The sequence below is a fragment of the Eptesicus fuscus genome, chromosome 15, assembly GCF_027574615.1.
Source record: "Eptesicus fuscus isolate TK198812 chromosome 15, DD_ASM_mEF_20220401, whole genome shotgun sequence".
Lineage (NCBI taxonomy): Eukaryota > Metazoa > Chordata > Mammalia > Chiroptera > Vespertilionidae > Eptesicus > Eptesicus fuscus.
The window spans coordinates 24,130,117-24,149,803 of NC_072487.1; the positions used below are offsets into that span (position 1 = coordinate 24,130,117).

At 39.8% G+C, this 19,687-nt stretch overlaps 1 protein-coding gene across 1 annotated transcript in view; it reads right to left on the reverse strand.

Annotated features, from left to right (window-relative positions):
• Window positions 1-15,887, reverse strand: part of LURAP1L (leucine rich adaptor protein 1 like) — a 44,794-nt gene extending 28,907 nt beyond the window's left edge. Inside the window, exon 1 of the mRNA XM_008145012.3 lies at window positions 14,886-15,887. Within this exon, the coding sequence (XP_008143234.2) occupies window positions 14,886-15,191 (306 nt within the window). The 5' untranslated portion in view covers window positions 15,192-15,887. The remainder of the gene's footprint in view (window positions 1-14,885) is intronic.
• Window positions 15,888-19,687: the final 3,800 nt, after the last annotated feature.

The following is a 19,687-nucleotide window of genomic DNA, read 5'->3' on the forward strand; positions in this document are numbered from 1 at the left end:
GGTAAAAGAATGCCATTGGGAAAACGAGGATTTAAAAAGCTCACATAGGGACAAATCAGTCCAGAAGGAAGCCCGTACTGTTGCTGGTTTAGTAGCAATACTGGAATATTTGATAGCTTTTTTTTTCATCTTTTGAGACTAGTTCCAAATTAAAAACAGAAAAATGGGTTGATTCCTTGGAACTCCTTTCCATTTTGAATCTTATAATGAACACTCAGGACATGGAGCTTTTTTCATTCTGTCCATCCAACTTACCCATCTGGATGTTGATAATGTGATGTTCACTGAAGTTTGCTTAACTGCCTCAAACATATAAGATACAGTGTGCCCAGGTCACATTGTACTCCTAAGTCCCCAAGGCCCGTGCCAAGAAGAGTCAGACAATTAATGCCCTGATGACTGATGCTACCCAGGTACTAAACAAGGCTGCCAAAATAAATGATCATTTATTGGTGTACTGATCAGAGAAGAAAAAGAACTCCTTCATTTCTATGGTATGGCAGTGTCCCTGAGAGCAGTGACTCTTGAGACTGACAGTATCTAGGGATAGAGTAGATGGTGCAACCAGGAAGAAATTCTGCTGTCTTGCTTCAAAAAAGGCAGAAAAGTTCTTTTTCTTTCTTTTTTTTTAAAGTAATGAAATGTGAAAATTGAACTGGAATGCACGGTGTTTCTCTGGGCAGGATGATTCCCGGGTCCTTATCCAGGTGGGTTCAAAGAATGAAACCACGGACAAAAGGTGGTACAGGAAAAGGTGGAAATTTATTGAGAAACAAGCACAGACTCCCATGTGGGGAGGAGGACAGAGTCCCACTAAGTCCCTTTTTTCTTAGGTTTATGAAGGCTGCGATTCTTTGTGTCTTGCTATCCCCTCTGATTGGTCACTATAGCAGCTCCAGAGCTCAAACCTCATGTGAGGTTCCCCTCTTCTTCTCCCTTATTGTTTTTCTATTCCCTTTGGCCTTCCTCTTCCCTCTCTGAATGAGTGGCTTCCTTCCCTTTATTCTGTAAATGTATACCTTCTGCAGCTCTCAGCTCCCTTATTCTATGGAAATATATACCTTCTGGCAGCTCCCTTATTCTGTGAATGTATACCTTCTGCAGCTCTCAGCTCCCTTATTCTATGGAAATATATGCCTTCTGGCAGCTCCCTTATTCTGTGAATGTATACCTTCTGCAGCTCCCAGCTTTACAGCCTGTGGTTCTCTCCCATAGAGCCCCTTATTCCTAAAACTTCCTAAACCTGCCTATTTTACCCCTAAAACCCCCTTTCAGTGAAGTGGAACAATAACAAACACTCAAAAGATGTTTTAACATTTCTTCAACCACCAACCTAAATTCCAGGTGACTGGGTTTGGCTGGTGGGAGCCAGGGGAGGCACTGTGGTTCTGTGTTCCAATCAAAAAGGAAATGTTGCTAATGCATTCCAAACACAACACTTAGAAGCAGGACTAAGGTGTACTTTAATTTAGATATTCAGTGTTTGATCCCTAAATAATGGCTGGGCATTATGGAAATACTAGAGGCCCGGTGCACGAAATTCATGCACTGGGGTAGTGGAGTACCTTAGCCCAGCCTGCACCCTCTCACAGTCCAGGACCCCTTGCTCCTTACCACCTGCCTGCTCGCTGCTCTTTACCACTCGGCTCGCTGCTCCTTAGTGCTGCCATGGAGGCAGGAGAGACTCCCGCTACCGCTGCTGCTCTCGCCAGCCATGAGCCCAGCTTCTGGCTGAGTGGTGCTCCCTCTGAGGGAGCGCACTGACCACCAGGGGACAGCTCCTGCATTGAGCATCTGCCCCCTGGTGGTCAGTACACGTCATAGCGACCGGTTGTTCTGGTCGTTCCTCCATAAAGGTCGCTTAGGTTTTTATTGTATGGATAAGCATTGATTAGTCATAGCCTCTGCCCTCAAGGTGATAATAGTGAGGGAGAAAAAGATAGTGAGTAATATTATTCACCAAGTTGAAATATATAGCCTAAAACTTGCACAATAGGAAAGTGACAAATGAAATTATGTACATAGAATTTTGTCAGACTTTTGCCCCATGGAAACATTTAGTCCTAGAGATAAATAAATGTATTTATAAATGTATTTAGTAAATGTGCTTTTACTGCAGAAATATTCTTTTCCGTGAACAATATTTAGTCTACCATTAAATCATTAAGTTTTATAGTGTGACTGAAATCACCGAACTCAGTCATTAAATTAAGTTATACTTGGTCGTTCCTTATGTATTATTTCTTTGCAATACAATTTTATTATCACCTTTTAAAATGACAGAAGACTAGAAAGTGGCTTGAGATTCTTGCCCATGGAATCCTTATCCTTTTCTGCACTTTGAACAGTGACTAATTTTCTCTCTAAAAATGTATATAAACATCTATCCGAGTCCTAATATGTTCCACTCATGTGAAGAGACTGTAGAATGTGTGTAAATATTTCTGAGAGTAGCGGTCAACTTCATTACCTTCCTTTGGTGAACTTGCCCATGTTTAGCATAAGCTACTGTGACTAAAATCCTGAGGGTCCATTGGTTTTTAATGCACCTTATTCTACAGAGAGGATGTTCCTAAGTTGAAGTGGCCAATTCTTACTTAGGCACTAAGCATTCCAGGTGTTACTTCTGTGCAAGGGCACTCAGTGCCAAACTTAGCAACTCAGACTTAGTACATGTAGGACAAGAAGCTATTTCACATGTAGTCGTACTGCCTTCTTCTTTGAAATGGAATAAAGGGAAGAAAGAGAAAAATGAGTAGTAGAAACAATTCTAATCTCATCTTTTCTTACAAGCACCAAAGAGTTAAGCTAATAATCAAATGGGAAGGACAGAAAAACTAATGCTTAATGAGCTCTTTCTGTGTCACAGGCCAAATCCCAGCTATTTTACATATATTAAACTCACTATGTGCTTAAAGGGACATAGCTGATAAAAGGCAGAGCTATAATTCCTTGACTTCAACTCTACCTTATTCTGAAGCACACATTCTTGAATTTTTTATTTTTTAAATTCTATCTATAATTTTTTTTCTTAACAAAATACAAAATATACTCAGTGTAGAACAAGCATACCAAACTCAAAGGCTAACATGGGCCAAATAAACAAGTTTTAAGTTTATGTGGGCCGCAAAAAAAAACCAAAAGCTTCAATTTTCATAGAAATGTAGGTTTATTTCGATAGAGACATGCTGAATACAAAGGGCTGAAATAAATGAGTAATAGATCATGAATATTTGTTGTGGGCTGCATGCGGCCTGTGGGCCGCAAGTTTGACATGGTTGGTGTAGAGCAGTGGTCGGCAAACTCATTAGCCAACAGAGTGGCAAATCGCGGCTCGCGAGCCGCAGTTTGCCGACCACTGGTAGAGGAACTGGATCAAACAAGAGCTCAATAGAAAAACAAACAAAAAATGTATCACCCATAACTCTACCATCCAAAGATACCACTGTGAATATTATAGGATATTTTTATTTCCAACCTTTTTCCTAAGCATATTATATCCAAAACTGTTTTTGCTGTTCATAAATAATTTTATAATATAATTTAAATAGTTAAACAAATTTCTATCATATGCACATAAATAACCAACCCACCATCATTGGTCATTTAGATTACTTTTATTTTTCAATCTTGAATAATACCAAAATTACAGCCTATGTTTTTGTGTGCATATTCATTATTTCCTTAGGGTAAGTAAATTTCTATATTTATCCTAAGTATTCCTGGCACCAGAATTGCTATGTCCAAGGATATTTTTTCTTTTTTTAAATACAGTGTCAAGTTTACCTCTAACGGTACCTTGAACATACACACTACTAGCCGCAGTGAGGAGAGTGCCTGTTTCTCTCCACTCTTGCCAAGACATGGCTTTGCCATTCTTTTCTCATTTGGCAAGAAAGGCCTTTGTTTTATGCATATACACAGAAACCCAGGAGGATCTCATTGAGCTTTTATTGTGTTTTATACTGGAGAGCTTTCATCTTAGGTTATAAATCCATGGCTTGTAGACACACATGCTAGAGCATTTTTCCCGATAGTAAATGATTGTAGAGTTTGTTTTTTGATGAACAACTGGAATTGCCAATTAACAATTATAATGAATAGAAGTATCTGAACATGAGCCAGGGAAGTACCCATCACTGAAGAAGTTGAAGAAAAAAAATTATCAGCTGACTAGCATGCCAGTAGGGAATTGGTCTAGATGACCTCTATAGTTTCTTTCTACCTTAAGGTCTTTGATGCTCTTTTCTTTGTTGTTGTTGTTATTATTATTATTATTTCTAGAGAAGCAAGCAAGAATTTATTGACCACCGAAAAAATATATGTAGGACAGTAAAACAAAGAAGGGCATAGAAGAAGCAACAGGAGAGCCTATACTTGGCTGCCTTGGCTCACCAGGAAGTCAGAGAAAAAGGGACCTTGGAGTCAGGTTCAGGGGGTTAGCCTGGGAGGAGCTGCCTCTGCCCATTGCTCCCCTGGTTGCAAGTCTCATGGAGTTCCTTGGAGTTTAGGAGATGCACACCTGTGGGGAAAGATGGGGAAGGGAATGGCCTGGGTGTGCTCCCTGGAGGGAGCGCAGCCTGGGACCTAGCTGCCCTTGCCCATTCTCCCCTGGCTGCAAGTCTCATGGGGCCCCTTGGAGTTTAGGAGATACATGATTATGTGGGAAGGAGAGGGGGGAGGGAATGGCGTGGGAGTGACCCCTGGAGAGAGAGCACCCTATGATGCTCTTTTCTATTTCTAGAGATTATTGACTCTGTATTTTCACCTCATCAATTGCAATATTTTTATACAAATAGAGTGATTCTCTCAGACTGCTATACTTTGTCAGTAATCTATCCAAAGTGGCATCACTGTAAATTATGCTTTGAAGCAATATATATATATATATATATATATATATATATATATATATATTCAATACCAGAGTGTTTGCTGAATCTAGAAAATTAGCTGCAACATGAGCTCCTGAGAGTTTCAATTTGAAAAGTATGCATGCATGTATAGTCACAAAAAATATATGTATAATTATAGCTAAAGTATGTAAGAAACCAAAGGTATGCTTTCATGTGTTCAGAAAATTTCTAGGAGGGTACATAAAATATTATTCTTAGTAGTTGTCTCTAAGGAGGGGAAATTGAGTAAAGGGATGTGGGGAACTTTTATTTTCCACTTTAGATCATTTATACTGTTGGCATGTTTCAATGACTGCATGTAAGAATTTATTCATCATAATTTAAGATTTTATGAAATTAAGAGAAAATTTGGAAACAGAGTTAACTTCACGCCAATAAAAAGCCAATAGGAGCTATTTATCATTAAATTGTCAGCAAAGAAACTATCGGTATCTGAATTGAACAGCCTTACTGCCTAACTGCCTAACCACGTTGTACTTAATCACCAACTTGTGATAAAGTGCCTTGTGAGGAGGGACTTTTCTTCTCAATATATGGAAAGTTGGAGACTTAAGTCCTAAGTTAACATACAGAGAGAAAATTCCATAATTTTAATTACAAACAGATAATTCTGACCATTTTTTTTTAGTTTGCATAAAAAGAATCCATGGTATCCATCAAATCTGTTTTAAACCTTAAAAATCATTCAAGAAAAGCTGATGCTGATAGTAGAGGGGGACATGCATGTGAATGTGATTCTAGAACTTAGAAATGAGGGATTATTCCCTGAAAATCTGAAATTAATCATAAGGCATCAGAGGTCAGGATTGAACTATCACCCCTAAAGACAGTCCAGTGTGCCCAACTCCTGACTGATGGGATTAACGTTTTGAAGACTAACAGGTGTCAAAATATAGGCTTAACTGCAATGGACATGCTGCCTGACCCAACCAAGGCAGTTTTTTAATTAGTAACTGGTTGAGGTTTATATGAGAAGTGACAAAATAGGATAAAAATTAACTAGATAAACATTTCTTAAGTTCCATCAGGAATCTGTTTGTATTACCTAACACCCCACAGTGCCTACCTCAAAAGTGGGTGAGGGGTAAGAATATAACAACATATACATGAAAACTGTTCACAGTACTAACTGACATAATGTAATCATCCAATGCATGTCAGATGACATAATAAAGTAAGGAAAATGAAATCTATAACAACAAAATTATGTGAATGTGTACGTATACTCTGCAGTATATATGCAGGCAAAGACATAGAGAAAGACCTGAGAGGATTCATACCAAACTTCCACAGCAGTTTCCTTTGGGGTATAGAGTAATATGGGGGAGCTAAAGTACTGAGGATAAGTGAAGGGAGACTTTAGTTTTCCTTTTTCAATATGTCTATATTTCTGGAAGTTTTATAATGAAAAATCCTATCTTTAACTTTGAAAAAGGAAACAATAATGTTTTTGAAGAAATACCAAAGGATACATTGGTAGATGTGAGATGAAATTACTGTAAAAATGTGCATTCACAATAAATGAGCACACTTCGTGGTACTCAGATATAGTATGATTTGCGAGTAATTTAGATCCACCATGTAGCCAGGCTCACAGTGGTTCTTGTTTGAATAAATGGCTGAGAAACCACTTCTAGTGACTTAGTCAAGTTACTTAACCTCTGTAAGCCAGTTTCCTTATCTATAAAATGAACATATGCATATATGTGTAACCCATGGACACAGACTAGCGCAGTAAAGGCCTGTAGTGGAGGGCGGCAGTGGGGTGGAGTCAATGGGGAGGGAAAAGGAGGACATCTCTAATACTTTGAACAATAAAGATAAATTTTTTAAAGAGAGTCGTTGGGCTGGTAGCACCATTTTTTTTTCTATGACAAATAATGTCTAACCGGTGAAAAAAGTACATGTTGGTATAGCCATTTTAACATACATAGAAATTTGATAATAAATAGACATAATTATAAAAAATAGCTACATATAAACATCCATGTCTTTAGTTATTCCTCCTGGGAGAGCTTATGGTAAATAAGCATACAGTTTAAACTATTTAATATTTTGAAAATTCTGACAGAAAAGCATTTAATCCCGGGTGTCAACAAAAGCATAGAGGTAATCTCAAGCATGAAATGTAATACCATAGTCATGGTTAAAAGCTCAGATCCTGGGGGGAGAGGGGAGGCTAGAAGAGGTCAATGGGGAAAGAAAGGGTACATCTATATTACTTTCAACAATAAAGGTAAATTAAAAAAAAAAAAAAGCTCAGATACTGACTACAACTAGCTCATAGAAAGATCTCATTATATGGTGATGGAAGACCTGACTTGGGGTGGTGAACACAATACAATATGTAGGTGATGTATTATAGAATTGTACACCCGGAACCTATACAATTTTATTAACCAATGGCACCCAAATAAATTCACAATAAATGAATGAATGAATGAAAGGTCTCATTATAAGTAACCAAATATTAGTCTCCAGTTCCTCAGACTACCTAGGATACTGAAAATTAGTTTCATTAACCTATGCTACTATACTCTGCTTACACTGCAGCTGGGGAAAGGCTATCCACATTTCTTTTTTGCTTTTGTATAGAAATGTGGTCCCTATGGACGATCTAATGACATGGTTGATGCTATGATATTCAGTTTGGTAAAAGAGGTGCCTAAGCTTTCATCTGTTGCAAAGCCGCATTGCCCATCTAGGGCTACTTGTCTAAAGTCAACAGAACAGCCATGTAATTGACATAATACCTGTTAACTGTCATCATTCTCACTGTTTTTGAATGCCTATGTAATAACTGATTTTCTTATTTCATTGAGTTAATATAGTGCCTTGGTAGAGATGCCTTTATCCCTATGTGAAAAAGAAATACTATTATAACTTGCTCAGAAATACTATTATAACTTGCTCATTGCTACATACCAGTGAATGAGAGAGCCAAGGCTAGAATGAGGGACCATGGTAGATGAGCTAAAGTCTCTGCAGGGATAGAGTATTGGGCCCAGACAGCCTGCTGGGCCCTGTTGGTTTGTATCCTGTCTTGTTCTAGACGTGACTGGAGTCCTAGCTTGTCTGATTCCAAAACCAGTGAAGGTTCCAGCAAACCAGAGGTCCACCACATGAGTAGTGAATAAACAACCTTTAAAGAAGAACAACAAAAAAATGTCCTTCAAAGAAATAGAAACAAATTCTCAGCGACCCCAGAGACTCCAGACATAAATCCCAGTTTCATAAGTAGTATCTTAAAAGCTAAAGTCTTAGTGTGTGAAAAAGTCTTTTAATTGTGACTCATCACTACAAAGTGGAAGGTAAAAAGGTGTTTTTTTATGCAATCACCCAAGTGAACATAACCAGTTTTAAAATTGGCGTAAAATGTGGTCTTTCAAGGTCAGGGCAGTATGGTTGTGTAACTTGAGTAAAAATGAAGGTAATTCTTTTTTTGTCAGAATATGTTCCTCATGAGTGTACCAATCATTCAACATACATTTCTAGGGACAGCGCTGGGCTCATCCGTTTTTGGAAATGTCACTGTTTTCAAGTTATGTATAAATCCTCAGCATTCTGTCTGTGTAACGTTACTATCTTAGCCTGCACTGCCATTAATTTTGAGCCACTGTATAAGGAAACATGTTTCAACAAGATTTGTTTACTAGAGTAAGGAAGTTGAATAATACTCCATGCACAACATGACAGAAGAAACTACTGTTAGGAATCAGATTTTCTGATCTCCTTTATGTCTTTATCCCTAATATTAATTAAGCCTATAATTTACATAGTTATTAGCACTTTTAATTCCTTGTACAAGGCACATTTGCTGTGAGAAATCTCCTCAGCTTTATCTGTTAGTCTCAACATTTATGTCTAATCTCCACCATGGCATCACACACCTGCTGATGTATTTGTTTGTAATCTTTCTCTGGCCAAATTATATTCCCATTTTATCTTTTCAGCTCTCTTGTGAACTCGTCAAGGAAGTTGCATTCTACTTTCAGCTTCTCAATTATATATCAAAGTGCTTTCCTTAAGTTTTTGTCCAATTTTAAAAAATAACTAAATTTTAGCACCAATGATATAAATCTTGTTGTCTACTTAAGTTGAAGTATAGCTGATGAAAGTGTGAAGTTCATGTAGTAAAATTCTTTTTGAGGGTATATAAGATAACTTTTTTTTTCAATAAAAATATATTTTATTGATTTTACAGAGAGGACGGGAGATAGTTAGAAACATCTATGAGAGAGAAACATAGATCAGCTGCCTCCTGCACGCCCCCTACTGGGGATGTGCCTGCAATCAAGGTACATACCCTTGACAGGAATTGAATGTGGGACCCTTCAGTCTGCAGGCCGAGGCTCTATCCACTGAGCCAAACCAGTTAGGGCAATAATTTTTCTTTTTACTACAAAATAAGTAAGTCATTTAACACAGGGTACACACATGAAAAAGATCAGTGGGAGAAAGTATCGGTAACATTTTTTTTTTTACTATTTTATTATTATTCTTCTAAATTTATCTTTATTGTTGAAAGTATTACACATATCCCCTTTGTTTTTTTGTTTTTCCCATTGACCCCCTCCACCAGGCACCTGCCCCTCCCAGGCCTTCACCACAAGATTTGTCTGTGTCCAAGGGCCATGCATATATGCATATGAATTCCCTGCTAATCACTCCCCACCTTCCCACCCCACCTTCCCTCTGAAAGATAACATGTTGATTTATGTTCCAGTATTACTTGATATGTCTGTATTTGTGTCTACTACTGTATTTGCCTAGAAAACTTTATTAAAGCAAGAGTTGATGAGTTGGATGAGGTATTTAAATGCTTTAATAGTAGGAAAAAATAACTTAAGATCGATTTTACCTCACTACTACATAGCTGCTATGCAAATAATTGGCAAAAATATGGAAATCAGGACACAATATTTTCAAATTAGTTTTTATAGTGGCACTGCAGTAACCATTCCAACATAATAAAGAGTTGACTAAAATCCAGAATATGGCATCTACAAGTAATACGTACTTCTTGACAAACTCTACTTTGATTTTATAAACAGTAATTATGTAGGAAGGCAAATGTGGGAAGGTATTAGACTCCTTCTAATTCCAGGTTCTAGTTCTTTAGTAATTGCTTTCATAATCTCCTGCATTTCAAATTTCTTCCAGAGTAAATTGATGTAGATAATTTTCACTCTCAAGCTAGATGTATGATATGGACGCATTCAAGTAGCACTAAAACTCTTTACACGTATTGTAAAAGTGCAATATAAAATTAATCACTAAGAAATAAAATGCAGGTTCTGACAGAGATTATAATTATTGGAAAATATTTGGATATACTGAGATATTCTAGAACTTAGAGTAATACTACTTGATAAATAATGCTTAAAGTCCCACACTTAAGAAAATTTTGCAAAAGGAATCTTTATGCACTGAAAGAAGTATAACATATAATACTCATAACAATGTATTGGTGCCACCCCCTCCAAAAAATAGGAGTCTTTGCATAGAGAGTAGGAAGAAAATTTCAAATATAACAGACCTTGGATGACCGGCTTTTTAAGGTAGGCATTTTGTTCTATATTCCCAAGGTCTTGAGGCGGACCTGGTACATAGTAGGCACTCAGTAAATATTTGTTGGTTGTTGAATGAACCCCTGTCTGAAACAACCCCGGGCATGCATCCTGAGGGATTCTTTTGATTGGTCTCTTAGTACTTTAAGATATCACAGATGTATAAAAAATATATTTTGAAGGGAAATTATTGGGATACAGACCAGAATGGTCATAAAAACACAGTACATGGATTCAGATGATATGAGCTAAGTTGTGATTCTGTCCACTAGAAAGCTGTGTGACCTTGGCCTGCTTTCTCAACCTTCTCTAAGCCACAATGGTCACATTTGTAAAATATGAAAGAAAAGAATTCCTTTCCCAGTATGGTCTTAGACACAAATGATATGACAGATATTAAAACACTCTGTGAACTGAAAAGTAGTGAACAAATATTATTGGGCATAATTTGTACAAGAGGTCTGAAATCTATTTTTAATTTTATCATACATTTCCTATGTATAGCTCTTCATTTTTTATTGTATTGTCAAATTTCCTCATCTTTAAATTAAAAATAAAAATACTTTACATATTGGGAAAATTTGCTCCCTCCCCCAAACATCCTGATATTCCTGAAAAATTTATTTTGCAATATTTTCCTTCCTACACCTCTATATGTATGGTGCTATTTATGTTGTTAATAAGAGTTTCAACATTAAGAAAATTGATCACAGAAACAGATTCTCCCCCCTCTTCAATCTTTTTCAACTTTCTTCCATCACAATGCATTTCACAGGCCTCTATGAGCATGGATTATAACATTAACTGATAAGAGTTAAGGAAATGATTCATAAAAGCATAAAAGGAGATGAGAGAGACAATGATAAAGTCATGTGCATGTAAAGAATCTTAAGACTACTTCTCTGCAAGGCTAGGCTGTAATGTGTCTATGGTATACACATCCATTCTAATAGGAAAAGAAGGAGGCTAATTCCTGGAAGTCTCTAGAAAGGTGTGTGCATGGCTAAGGTATTTCTTAGGAAGGAGTTATGAAGGCAAGATCAAAGCCTGATAATTCTAGACTATCCAGAAGAAAAATCTGTAAACAACTCAAAATAATGAGCATGAAATATGGGGTCGAAGCTTAACTCAATGCTCATGGTAGAGGATAGACAAGGACATAAAAATCATGATTAAGAGATCATAGCTCAACTTCTCTACATGGAGACACTAGGGAAGTTAGGAAGAACTGCATCTGTTCAGTGTTTATAAGAAAACTGCCAACTCTACATGAAAACAAATCGGTTGCTTTGCAACTATGCTAAAGCTGAGCACCCAGAGAGTTATGTAAAATGGGGGGAAACTCTCTCATTGGCCAGGGAATATACCTGTTTTCAGACCCTTCTCTCTCACATCTCATGGCCAGTGTTATCATGTGCTCAATGGAGACCTTTATTAGAGCACAAAATTGAACACAGGACATCTGTTCTGGCATGAATTCTCCTAAGCGCATAGATGTTTCACATAGAAAATATAATGAATAGTCAAGTTAGCAATGTGCCTCTGCTGTTACTGTTTCTATTTGCTTTTTAAACTTTACTTCTTAATATACCATAATCATTACACACAGCAAGATCTGGTTTGGAGAAACTGATTTTTATTAACTCTATAACATTTTCATTAAGAAAAACAGATATATCTAGAAAGTGTTGAAGAGGAACAGAATACATGACCTCTATATATACCACTTTGGAATTTGGATTATTTTGAGCTGAAGACAATCAAGACCCAGCAGGCTGGAGAAAAAATTCTACTTCTCCCTTAACTACCTAAAAGAATTCAGATAGGGGGCCTGGTTCAGAAAGAGAGCTATTACCAGAGATAACTTTTATCTGAACAACCCGTCTGTAAGCCAGGCAAACATCTAATTTCCAAACATCTGCTCTTCTTCTTGGCCCGAGAATTACCTTTCTCCCCTTTGAAGCCCTAGGGCCCTATTCCATTACTTTTCTCAGAGAGGCAAATGAGCCTCAACTGCCTAACTTGACCTTGTGTCTCACATTTTATTGGGGTTACCGCACATATGAAATTAAATTTGTTTTTCTCTTGTTAATCTGTCTTATGTCAGTTTACTTGTTAGACCAGCCAAAGAACCAAGAAGAATAAGAGGAAATTTTCCTCCTTAATAGTGTCTTTAGTTGTTAATAACCAGATGTGGGTTTTTTTTTTAACCCTACAGAGTTACAGAACACATTTGACTTGATATACTGAAAATAATAAATGGCAAATGAGTACAAGAAATTGGAGAGCCTTAATAGAGAGGCTCCTTGACTTTTTCATCTTGTATTTTCAGCAGCCAGTTAATTACCAGGTATACTAAATGCTTAGTAAATACTTGTTGAATAACGAATATGTATAACCTGTGTATCTGGACAGTGAAACATAAATATAGTATAAAATCATTTGCATTACACATGATGTATGAATATATACACATACAACTAGCCATTCATGTGTTGTGTGTGCATGTGTGTGTGCGCGCACACACACACACACACACATATATTTCTCACCTGAGGATATGCTTTTATTTTATTATATTTATTTATTTTTAAATATGTATTATATTGATTTCAGAGACGAAGGGAGAGGCAGAGAGAGAGAGATAGAAACATCAGTGATGAGAGAGAATCATTGATTGGCTGCCTCCTGCACACCTCCTACTGGGGATTGAGCCTGCAACCCGGGCATGTGCCCTTGACCGGAATCAAACCAGGGACTCGTTAGTCCACAGGCCGATGTTCTACCCACTGAGCAAAACCAGCTAGGGCTGACTTTATTTATTTTTTAAAGAGAGAGGGAAGGACAGAGAAAGAGAGAGGAGAACTTGGATATGAGAGAAACATTGATCAGTTGCCTCCCAAATGGGCCCCCACTGGGGATCAAACCAGCAACCTAGGTATGTGCCCTGACAGGGAATTGAGCCCACCCACAACCTCTTGGTGTACAGGAGGATGCCCCAACCAACTGAGGCATGGGGCTAGGGCTATAGCTATATATTTTTTAAACATCTGGGCATTCCATGTAGGGAGAAAATGAATACTTGAGACATACAAGATACAGAATGGCTTTAAAGAACTTGAGAGAGGTTTTTAGAGTGTTTCCTAGAGCCTTCATGTGGTGAAAATTCTGAATATGGGACATATCTTGAAGACTGGCTTTTTGTGCTCATATGATTGCCAAGATTACTTTAGGCTGTGGAATTCATTCCCTCCAGAGTGTTCCAACTGCAGAAAGAGAGGAGGGAAACACCTCTGGTTACTTCTTCTCAATGCAAAGCTCCGTAGACAGCATCATTTATGTAGAAAATCCTTCCAACCATCCCTTGAGAAGGCCCCTGTTTCAACTTTCCTTCTCCCCAGCCTGGCAGAAAATGCTGTTGATTTGTTGTCATTTTCCTCAAAATATTCGGGAAGGAATCATTTCCTCCGATCACTTCATTGTACAAATAAACTGAGGCCCCCATCCCCACAGAAGTGACTTGCACAAGAGCTTCTGGCAAGTGCCTTTATCTAAATCCATCCGGAATAAGGAGTGTCCCTGTCCCTGTACTCCTCCCACCCGCCCTTTCTTAGGCTAACTGTAACATTTGCAAACAGCACAGAACACAATTGCAGATTGAGGGTTGAGGGGGAAGGGTAGGAAGTGGTGATTAGCAAATCCCTGGGCCTGGAGATCACCTGCTCTCTCGGATCAAAACAGTGTAACAAGCTATTCATGAGAACATCCAGGACAGGACGAGTGGGCCATTGTTTTCGGAACCAGCTGTGGAGAATCAGCTCAACAGTGGCCTTGGAACAGCAGCTGCACCAAGGGGCGGAGGCCATGGAGGTGGGAGAGGAGTGAGCGAGCTAGTCAGGCCGGCTGCGGGGACCCCGCGGCGCCACCTCTCGGCAAACCCGGAAGTGTTTCCCTAATAAGTGCAATGGCCTGAGCCACCTTTTTGAACCTAAAGTGTGAATGGCTGGGAGCAGGCCCCAGATGCTTCTGTAGTAACCGCAAACCCTGGGGGGATTGGTGCCCGGGAGACTGCGCTCTGGCCGCTAAATGGTCAGAGCCAGGGCGCACCAAGTCCTCGCAATCAGAAAGTCCGCAGAACAGAGCAGGCTCCGCTCTCTTGGCGAACCGTGAACCGAGCAAAGTCCGGGGTAAACAAGCCTTGCAGCGGCTGCCTCCAGACCTGCACCCCCTGTGTGCTCCTCTCCCCCTCATTTCCCACGCATCGGAACCCACCCCTGCAGCCCTGGCCACCCTCTCTCCCAGGCCGTATCTTCCCATCTCCGATCTCCCCCCCCCCTTTTTTTTTTTTTTTTTTTGGCCGGGGAGGCCCCCATCCCCACAGCTGGCGCACCACACTCACCATCTCTTGCCTGAGGAGGTGCAGCTTGGTTTCCAGCCTCTCCAGGGTGCTGGAGTGGCTACGTCTTCCTGGGGAGCCCGAGGTTGGGGAGGACGAAGAGGAGGACGACAAGGAGGGAGGGAGGCTGCAGCAGCTGCTGCTGCTACTACAGCCGCCGCCGCCGCCGCTGCTCCCCCCACTGGGGTCCCTGATCCTTTCCAGGGGAACCGGCTCCTCCCCACGCAGCGAGCGCACTAGGCTCTCCGGCACTTTGCGCCCCAGCTTCAGCTCGATGTCTCTGAGGTCTGGCACTGTCGCGTCTTCCATGACTTTTCAAGAGCGATGCTAACGGCAGGAAAATGCTGCGGCTGCGAGGTGGCAGCGGCTTCTAAGTGGGCCCCGAGGTCAGAGGGCCCCTCCAGCCGCCAGGGTTGTCTATCCTCGGCGGATCCAGAGCACCATCCGCTCCATAACCGCCTGTGCGTATCCACCCTGCAATCTGCACAGGACGCACAGGGTCCCAGCCGCAGTCCCCTGGTCGCCGTAACTCCTCCGACTCTTACCAAGATTATAGAGACCAATTCATCCTCTTCCCTTTTGGCCACTCCACTGCGAAGTTGAGTTTAATTGATATTGCAGAGAGGGGGAGAATGCAAGTACTACAGACCGAAAGGAAATAGAGGGAAACGAAGCCTGCTCTAGCTTTCTGGGGGGAAAATCACGTTATAAAACTGTCCATCACATCCCTGCGCCATTCACTGACTGCCCATCTGGTCCCGCGCGACACAAAATAATGATGTGGCCACACTCCAGCGTCGTTTCATTTTCCAGCCATAATTCTCCCAGCTTTCAAGGATCGTCAGAAATCATCTCTGGTCAGCGATAGAGGAGGGCGGGCGGGTGCATGGACGCATGCAAGGAGAGAGCACGCAGGAGTTTCAGGGCTTCCTCGATCCAGTAGAAATACCCTTCTTGCCATTTAGGCTGTTTGATCCAAGTCATTGTGTTCGTGCGAGCCTCAGAAACTTTAAACTGCGCTGGCAGGTGGACCAAGCCAGGGCCAACCCCTGCACCCCTGTACCGTATATCCTAGGCAAGAAGAGCAACGCATTTCCGCACCCCTGCTGCCAGTGGTAGTTTCAGCGCCCTGTTTTAGTTGGGAGTTCCTAATAGGAGTATTAGATTTCAGTTTTCCCGGCGGGATTGTCTGGCACCTACAACCTTTACAACAGTTAGGGAATATTGGAGGCAGAATAATGACTTTAAAGGTTGTGTCATACCCCACCCCACCCCATCTTCCCAAGGCAAAAAAAAATGTAACTTTAAAAGCCTTTCTTAATAATTTTATACGAATAAAAAGTAACCAAGTGAGAATGCACAACCAAAATTAATGGTTACCTAATGTAACAGTATGTCACTACAAGCAGAAGTGAAGAAATAAATAGCCAGAATAATGCATATGATTACTGAAGATAGCTATGGATTTAAAAAAAGGGGGGGGGGGGTTGCTGAGATGCTTTTACTTTAATTATGGAGGGAAAATATTGAGCATAATTAGTCAAAAAGTTGTCTCTGATAATTTATATTTTCAACTGTTTAAGAGTATGCCATCTATTGATCTGAGATACTTTTACCAAGGAAGTTATAATGGATTATAGGTTTGATTCAACATGGAATTTATGCTAATATCTTCAAGTGGAGGATACCATTTTCAATACAGTGAAGTCTAATTTTAGGGTTCCATTGGAATATTTTGAAATATGGCCCTCCTATTTCTGGGACAAATAAGTATTTGTGGTATCAGTCCTTCCCACCTCCATTCCCAGGGACATCACTTGGGTTTTGTCAACACTTGTAAGTTCAGAGGCAGACATTTCTGAGACTCTGTTTCTAGACTCATCTAGAAAGTCTAGGGAATAGGAAACGGGGCTTCTGAATGACGTATTTCATGTCAGGGAGAAAGTTGCTGAAGTTCTCTTGTCAGCATGTCAAATATTTGTGTTATTTTTAAAAAATAGAGAATAGTTGTAAATTAGGTGGCCCTTTTTAAAGTTGGAACAACCATTTATGGAATCAAAGGAGAACAAGGCTAAATCTCAACTCACTGATAAAACTACATGCTTTATACTAAATTTGGAAAACCACAGCCCCATTGCGTAAGAATTGCACTGTGACATGTAATTATGGAAGCTTTAGTCAATTATGCATCTCAGTCAAGAACAGGTTTTTTTTAAATTATAAAACCCTTACAAAGTTCATAATAGAGTTGGCTGAGAAGAGTAGCTTACAAATACAATATCTACCTTGAACTTGGTCAATTTAAAAAGTTTATTGTCAAATTATCAATATAATCTACAAAAAAGGAACACTTCCTTTGCTGTGAGTCAGACAATAAAATTAGTATTTGATACTGGTGAAAACTCAAAAATAGAAAAAAAATTTGCCTTTTAAAAGTCAGCAGAGAAAATTCCTCTGAAATTAAAAATATGACCCATATTGAAAATAATACTTTGTGTCAGTACAATATAAAACAAATGTTAAGACTTACATTTTCTCAGTTTAATGCTTTATGATATTTAAAATAGAGACATTTTGCCCTAGCTGGTTTGGTTCAGTGGCTAGAGCATCAACCTGTGGACTCAAGGGGTTCCAGGTTCGATTCTAGTCAAGGGCACATGCCCAGGTTGCAGGTTCGATCCCCAGTAAGGGGCATGCAGGAGACAGCTGATCAATGATTCTCTCTCATTATTGATGTTTCTCTCTTTCCCTCTCCCTTCCTCTCTGAAATCAATAAGTATATATTTTTAAAAAAATAGAGATATTTTGAATGCTGAAATGCTAATTTTCAAAACATTTTAGAATCAACCCAGCTAGTATGGCTTAGTGGTTGAGCATCAACCCATAAACCAGGAGGTCATGACATGATTCAATTCCCTGTCAGGGCACATGCATGCTCAATCTCCAATAGGGGGCATGCAAGAGGCAGCCAATTAGGGATTCTCTCTCATCATTGATGATTCTATCTCTATCTCTCTCCCTCTCTTTTCCTCTCTGAAATCAAGAAAAAAAAATTTACAAAAACACATAGTAGAATCAGAGAACTCTTATTAGGCCTCTAATAGATTGTGTTAACCCTGTCATTACTGCTTTATATAGTCTGATCTCAGAACATTCCTTATCCAAAATGTTAAAAAAAAAATAAGGGTCTTTTTACCTTTGAGTCTTAAGACTACTTTTTGCTTCTTTTTAGGATTCTTCTATGATTAAGAAAAGAAAATGTGTGAGGAGTTTAACCCATTGCTGTTATCCTGGTATGTTAATTGCACATATTGATTGGAGAAATTAGTTGCAAGAACTTGGTCCAGGATGAGGACTAGGGGTAGGAGTGATTGAGGGTATCAATGAGATGAAGAGGGCACACAGGGAGAACTGAGAAAGAAATAAGGAAAAACCCTTCAGAGCAACCATTTATATATATATATATATATATATATATATTATTAATATTTTATTGATTTTAGAGAGGAAGGGAGAGAGAGAGAGAGAGAGAGAGAAGAGAAACATAAATGATGAGAGAGAATCATTGATTGGCTGCCTTCTGCACACCCCAACTGGGGATCAAGCCCGCAACCTGGGCATGCGCTCCTGATGGGGAATCGAACCTGGGACCCTTCAGTCTGCAGGCTGACACTCTTATCTATTGAGCCAAACCAGCCAGGGATATGTTTTTATTCTTTGTTAATCCCAAATATATTTTTCCATTGAATGGAGAGACACATTGATTGGTTACCTCTCCAGGCACCCTGACCAGGGCCAGGGATCAAGCCTGCAACCTAGGTACTTGCCCTTGACCAGAATTGAACCCAGGACCCTTCAGTCTGCAGGATGATGCTCTATCCACTGAGCCAAACTAGCTAGGGCATCAGAGCAATCAGTTTATATTTTAACTAGTGTCCCAGTGCACGAATTTGTGCACACTGGAAGGAAATTATTTAGAAGAAATATTTTAATATCGCTATTCACCCTTTCTCTATAATAGAAGTGTCAACCAAATTCACAATCAGGATTCTACTGAGTCTCCTATCTACCTACTCCAGGACTTCTGTGAGGATCAAATGAGATGAGGCACGGGAAAATGCTTCACAAACATTTGGTTAAACTGTAAAATGTTTACACCTGGCTATAAAGTAAGTCGGGTTCCTGGGCTGCAGAAACTCCAAGGCGGCTAGTTGCTAGGGAGAGGAAGCCGGGCGTTGCTGCATGACATCATTACCCAGCACCCACAGTGACCATTTTTGGGCTGGTCTGGGCTGTGGACCACATTTTGTGCCATGGGTTCTGGCAGGGTTGGCTGCGATTTGGTGGGGTGTCACTCTGGGGTGGTGGTGGGGCCTGTGTCCCACTTGGGGGAAGCCGAGTGTTGGTTTTTCAGTGCCAGGTTTGTAGTGCTGTTTATTTTTAAATGGCCAGTGCACTTCATGGCAGCTCCTGCGTTGAACATCTGCCCCGAGGTAGTCAGTGCGCATCATAGCTACCGGTCGGAGGGAAGGAAGGACACTTAGCCTTTTATATATAGAGACGAGTCAGTCTTAACAGCACTTCCTTCCTGACTCAGCCTTTCTTGTCCATCTCTAATCATTTCTTATTTTCTTAATTAAGAGCACCTACCACAACAACCTAAACTCAGGGTGTTTCTCCAAGGCTGATATGTTGAAAAATAAATTTATGAAAGTAGTTATTGTTTTTGTGTTTGTGGTACATTTTTTAGACCCAGACTACCTTATATATGCTTCCTTTTCTAACTGCCTTATATATGAACTAGA